Below are 6,378 nucleotides of genomic sequence, written 5' to 3'. Positions count from 1 at the left end.
ACTGTAACACAAGTGTTTCTTGTTGGTTCTTTGACGTCTCTTGTATTTCCACAACGAGACTGTAGCGGGGGTTATCTGAGCCATGGTTGAGAAGGAATTGGGGGAAAGGAACCTTGGCTTTGACTCGCTGAAGTACATGAACTGCGACATGCTGCCGGTTGCCTCGAGGCACCATCGCCGCGAAGCACCACCGCCCGGCAGCCGGCAGCAGACAGCGCGCGGTTCAGTCTACTTCAGATTGATGTGAAAGTGGAAGAACCAGAGACGTCGCAGAACCCGACAAAGTCGATTGTGATTCATAATATCGTCTGGAGGCGCACACAGCTTTGGCCGTGATAATATTATATGATATAGATATCTATGTATTATATGATATTATTTAGATATAGAGCTCAAGGACTGTAATGCAAGTGTTGTACACTTCCTTGTTATTTGGATAACGTTCTGCTTTTGGCTGTGTGCGCCTCGCCATTGCGATACATCCACTGTAAACAGAGCGCGTGGTACCGTGGCTGCAAGCTGCTCAGGGCCACACCCCCACCCTCCTCCTTGACCCGCCTCGCTCCTCCTCATTTGCATTATAGCTACAAACACCAAAACAGCGCATTTGGGGGAAGCTCAATGTGCGACTGGCTCGGAGTGGCTGTAACTCTGCACCACGGCTGAATTTCAGGAACGTCTTTGAATACTGTGTTAGTTGCCCACTAATACCTTTATTAAAGAATACATAAAATAGCATGTCATGGGACTTTTAAACGTCTGTTACAGTAGAAATGACTGAGCCGTTCATTTGGCAGATGTTGATAAATCCAGCAGCTATTAAACAGATATACCCGGCGACCCTCATTCCCGTCTACATGAGTGGACATGTTCTCGCGAGATGTTTTCAGAGAAGGCAACGGACGGCACGGGAAGACTGATGGTCAGACCGTCGTGTAGTGTGGAATACCGAAGTTGGCCCAGACTTCGTCCACGACTACCAGGGGAAGTGGTTAAATTCCCTGTAGAGAAAGGCATTAACACTGCCAGGGTTAGGGATTATATTCCCGGTGTATCTCAGTAGGTAGAGCATTGCACTTACATTGCTGGGGTTGGGGGTTTTAATCTGTGTATTTTAGTAGGTAGAGCAATGCACTTACATTGCTGGGGTTGGAGGTTATATCCTTGGTGTACCTTCTGGGTGAGAATTTAAAGGTTGAGGGTTACACTTACCAGAACAGACGCCCTGTTGGCTGTAGTACCCGGCACCACAGTCCGCCACACACTCCCCGTCCTTGAGCAAGGCAGCAGGATCAGAACAGACCAGGCAGTCCTGCTGGCCAGCACTGAAACACTCCGAACATGATGGGTGGCAGTCTTTGTGTGTGTTTGTTGTTTGTTGGGGATACAGAAGCAGAATTTTTACATAACATTATCAAAATGGCCTCAAAGAAATAATGATTCATACATTAAATATATAATAAATATATTAATTAATAGCAAGGGTAACATCATTTTATGATAAAAGACAAAGATGTCTATCTCTCTCTCTGTCTGCCTCGGTTCTCTCTCTTCTCTTGTTGTCTCTGTGTGTGGTCGCCAGCGTCTGCATGTCTGAGCAGTAGAGTTTTGTGTTTGTGTGTGTGTGTTTGTCATGGGGGTTCATTCACAGAAACTTTTCCGAGATGGGAGGGGAGAGTAGTGACAAATGAGAGGAGAAAAGGAGAGGAGACAAGAGGAGAGGATTAAGGAAGTGTGACCCTAGGCTGTAAGACGGTTTTATTACATCCTTTAGTAGCTTCAACACAACAGCCCAGAAAGCAGAAATACTAGAGTACAGATGCAGTCAAGAGTTTAAAAATGTAATAGTTATGTACATATATGCACCCTGACAGACAGATGTACAGACAGCGAGACAGCAGTTATAAACAGTGCTAATAAAGCGAAGACCCACCGAATAATGTTAGTGATGATATATTGTATGTGTGCAAGACATTCTTCGCCTCATGTTTGTAACCAGAGAAGAATGGAACAGGAAGAGGAGACACTCTGACCATTCACTTGATGAAATATTAAAGCAGCTTTCCCCATGAAGATATTCTGAACCTTAAGCAATAAAATGAAATGTAGTGTGGTTCATGTAAAACATATGTGTGTATATATATATATACATACACACATCTGTACAACACTCCCAATATACACAACTACCTATAGAGTAAAAATCGTACTATACTATATATGTACTGTACTGTACATCTAAAGCGGTGGTTTTCCAACACCCCCTCGAAGATAATGTACCCCTTTCAAAAGCACAAAACAGCTTTTCACATCCGTTACTACGATGATCTGAAGTCGGAAAGTCTATACAATTTTTTAGATCATATTCTGAGTGCCCATTGCAACCGTTCCCAGTGCCCCTAGGGGCAGGCGTATGCATACGCAGTGAGAAACACTGCTCTATATAGTATACAAAGGAATAAATAATGAATGAATGGAGAAGTGAAAAACAACAAGCAATGAAAGAAAGAGGGACAAACAAGCAATGAAAGAAAGAGGGACAGAGAGAGAGAGAGAGAGAGAGAGAGAGAGAGAGAGAGAGAGAGAGAGAGAGAGAGAGAGAGAGAGAGAGAGAGAGAGAGAGATTAAAGCGGGAATGAGAAAGAGACAGAAGGCATTTTTTAACTGCCAAGCCGGTTCGGTCGCGGCTCGCCCGGCAATTTCACTGTCTTGCCTTTGTAAGACAGAGGGGGTAAAATCCCCTGGAAAAGGTGGGGCTGCGCACGGAAGGTAGACCTCTTTAGAATAATCATTCTGCATACTACGTATGTCTTTATATTTTTATGATTCAAGAGATTCATATGCAAGAATTAGTATACATCTGAGTGTAGGCTAAAAACGCGATTAACTATTAACAAGTGCAAAACATATTCGATATTTTGCTGACTACTTGTTTTTTATCCCGACAAAAGTCTTGTAAGGACAGTTCCTCTGCGTCTTTCTCGTAGATCGCAGCATCTTTCCCCGGCTTTGTTTACTGCGACTGCATCCCCTTCTCTCACATGATCAGGAGCTTGCTGATTTCACCGTCTCCGCTTAGCAGGGGTTGACAAGTTACCACAAAAAAAATAGTTCCACATTTCTTGACAGCGATCTGCTTAGCAACAGTGAATTATCAAATATAATTCACCGCCGGAAGATGTTATATATAAGATAAAAAGAAGAAGAAATATTCTTATTTTGATTGGTTTAACCGCCACCCGCCCGAATTAAAAAAAAAAATTGTCGGGTCATCCCCCCGATCCGCGGTTTAGCCGCGGAGTCCGCGGCTGCAAACGCCAACTGCGCATCTCTAACGTGTGGACCATGCCAGGAAAAAGGCGGGCATAAGACGGCAATATTTGGTAGTGCAAAACTTCTAGCGAGAGAGAGACACAGAGAGAGACACAGAGACAGGGAAGGAGAGACAGAGAGACAGAGAGATACGGGGGGTCTCACCACTGCAGTGTGTGTGGAGGTGCTGGTATGACCCGGGGGGGCAGGAGGGGACACAGCGCCCCCTATCAGCGGTGAGCAGTAGAGACGCTGCGCAGGAATCACATCCCCACTCCCTGCTGCAGGACGCACAGGACGGCTGACAAGCTGGGGGGAGGCCACACCAACTGGTTAGATACCGGGGGCTGTTACTAAGGTTACCAGGGGCTGCCACTATGGTTACCAGGGGCTGTATCTATGGTTACTATAGGATGTATCTAAGGTGACCATCTACATATTTATTGTGGTGTAACCATGGTGATGAAAGGACCTCTACCTGTGCAGGTGTGTCCATCCGGTCGGTAACCATGGGGACAGACTGTCAAGCAGCGGCCGAGGTGGAGGAGAGAATTCGAGTCCCGGCAGGTCAGGCAGAGGTCAGCACTTCCCGAGCACGACGCACAGTCACTCTGACACTGAACTACAAACACACACACAACACACCCTTCATCACTGTTGGTTTAAAGGGTAATTGAACCAAGGGTCTTTGTTTTGGCCTGAAAACCCATCAAATAAACCCTCCGGATAACTTTTTGATTGAAAATCGAGTATTAGAGTTTGCCCGCCGCAATGTTGGCGTCCATGTTATTGGCTTGGGGCATTGAGTTTCGCATCCAAATCTGCATTTTTGAACCACTAATATTGTTAAAAATAGCTCCGAACCTCTTAGGTTCAACAAACAACTTAGTTTGCAAACCCAGAGTTTATTTAAAAAGACAGTTCAACAAGCATTACCGGTATGTCCGTGTTTACAGGAAGTCCACACAAGTCGATTCCTGAATGCGCCTGAGTTCAGTTCAAGGAGGAAAGTTTTGGAATTTATATAATTTATATTTATAAATAATATATAGCAAGTGTTGACACGTGAAACAAAGGACTTGCATATGTAAGTTACAGTTACAAAATATTTATTTGCTACAATCAAGCATGGCACGTTGTTGAAGACGCACTGTACACGTGATTAACGCATAGAGTGAAGGACAGCTCAAGCACCGGAGAAGACGACCCATCTACAGCTTGAAGTCAAGATAGTGAGATTGTTCGTGTTTGTGTTTTCCCCGGCTGCGGAAAACAAATGAAAAGTTACACCCCAGAAACTTTCCATAGACTGCCATCGCAGTACAATGACCGATCTCTGGTAGACCAGTGGCTTATTGTTTTGAATATGGACTTTGAGACGCCATTCGAGATGCTGATGCAGAAGGATCACCGTGTCTGCGGTGCTCATTTTGCATTTGTCTTTCAGCAACATAAACGGATCTTGCTCAGCTGTTACCAATGGGGTCAACATGTAGGCTACTTCATTCAACACTTCACAACCATTCAGCCCCCATCCCCCACCCATCTCAGCAAGACGGCCACGACCCCCCTTTTTTGACACCTTGAGGAGCTTCAATCGATAGATTACCATTTGGTTAACCAAATGCTTAGTGGGCAATGCTGCCCTACAATGGCAATAAAAACTCCTGGCTTCAGCCAATGCATTGGACTTCTCCTTGCAACGTTTTTTTTATTGTTTGTTGTATGTTATTGTACCGTTATTACACAAATATATGACCACAATTGTTAAACATTCGGATGCGACAAATAAGCAAACAACTTTACCTCAAGTCTATCCATAGCCACTTGCTGCACTCGTGGAATAGCATTCTTCTTCAATGAAATTTATAAATATAAATGTAACATAAAAATATACCTTTCCTCCTTGAACTGAACTACGGCGCATTCGGTCACTCAATGCCCATGCTTGATTGTAGCGAATAAATATTTTGTAACTGTAACTTACATATGCAAGTCCTTTAATTTACGTGTCAACACTTGCTATATATAATTTATAAATATAAATTAGATAAATTATAAATTCCAAAACTTTCGTCCTTGAACTGAACTCCAGCGCATTCGGCAATCAACTTCTGTGGACTTCCTGTAAACACAGACCTACCGGTAATGCTTGTTAAACTGTCTTTTTAAATAAACTCCGGTTTGCAAACTAAGTTGTTTGTGCTTCGTTTTATGTGTAGGGACCCTAGCCATGCTACTGCAGAGGTTTGGTGCTATTTCTAACAATATTATTTGATAAAAAAATGCAGATTTGGAAGCGAAACACAATGCATATAATAACATGGACGCCAAACATTGCGCCGGGCAAACTCAAACACTCCATTTTCAATGAAAAAGGTATCTTGAGGCCTTAATTGCTGGGTTTTCATGCCAAAAACAAAGACCCTGGGTTAAATTTTTGCCGGAATTACACTTTAATGTATAGAATCCAAAATGATCTCCCCCTCCAAAGAGAGGAGACACACACACACACACACACACACACACACACACACACACACACACACACACACACACACACACACACACACACACACACACACACACACACACACACACACAGGTAACAGACCATTGGTGCACTGAGGGCAGCAGTGTCCGTCCTGGGGCAGGGCCAAGGACCCGGATGGGCAGATAGGACAGGTGCGTAGGTAGCATGTCACCTGGCCGTCCTCACACTCACACTCCCGACAAGCTCCCTCTGTCCAGCGAGCCCCATTCTACCAGGGAGAGGGTTAGATGTTACCCCTGACCAGAAGCCCACTCACTGACTCCAACTAACCCTCCATCGTCTCCATGTGGGCCTCTCTTTAGATCATATCTCACAGAGATCTGGCCACTGGATCTACATCGTTTCACAACACGTCTCTCCTCCCACCCTAGGTCACCAGCCTCTGAGGTCCACTATTAAGGCTGGCACTGAAATCATTCTGAGAGATTTCTCCAGATGTTCTAGATTCTCAGTTCAGGCTCTCTTCATGTGTTGCACCACGTTGGCGGATCTACTTAGCTGACTCGTGCACC

At 44.5% G+C, this 6,378-nt stretch overlaps 1 protein-coding gene across 2 annotated transcripts in view; it reads right to left on the bottom strand.

Moving 5' to 3' along the window:
• Window positions 1-6,378, bottom strand: part of fras1 (Fraser extracellular matrix complex subunit 1) — a 161,449-nt gene that overhangs the window by 98,785 nt on the left and 56,286 nt on the right. For both annotated transcript variants that reach the window (XM_056591686.1, XM_056591687.1), the window contains exons 11-14: window positions 5,927-6,074; window positions 3,791-3,934; window positions 3,478-3,621; window positions 1,213-1,356 (exon numbers count right to left, since the gene is read on the bottom strand). In XM_056591686.1, the coding sequence (XP_056447661.1) occupies window positions 1,213-1,356; window positions 3,478-3,621; window positions 3,791-3,934; window positions 5,927-6,074 (580 nt within the window). The remainder of the gene's footprint in view (window positions 1-1,212; window positions 1,357-3,477; window positions 3,622-3,790; window positions 3,935-5,926; window positions 6,075-6,378) is intronic.

This window comes from Gadus chalcogrammus, chromosome 6, assembly GCF_026213295.1.
Source record: "Gadus chalcogrammus isolate NIFS_2021 chromosome 6, NIFS_Gcha_1.0, whole genome shotgun sequence".
Lineage (NCBI taxonomy): Eukaryota > Metazoa > Chordata > Actinopteri > Gadiformes > Gadidae > Gadus > Gadus chalcogrammus.
The sequence above is the reverse complement of the archived record's forward strand: the minus strand, read 5'-3'. Positions and strand labels throughout refer to the sequence as shown.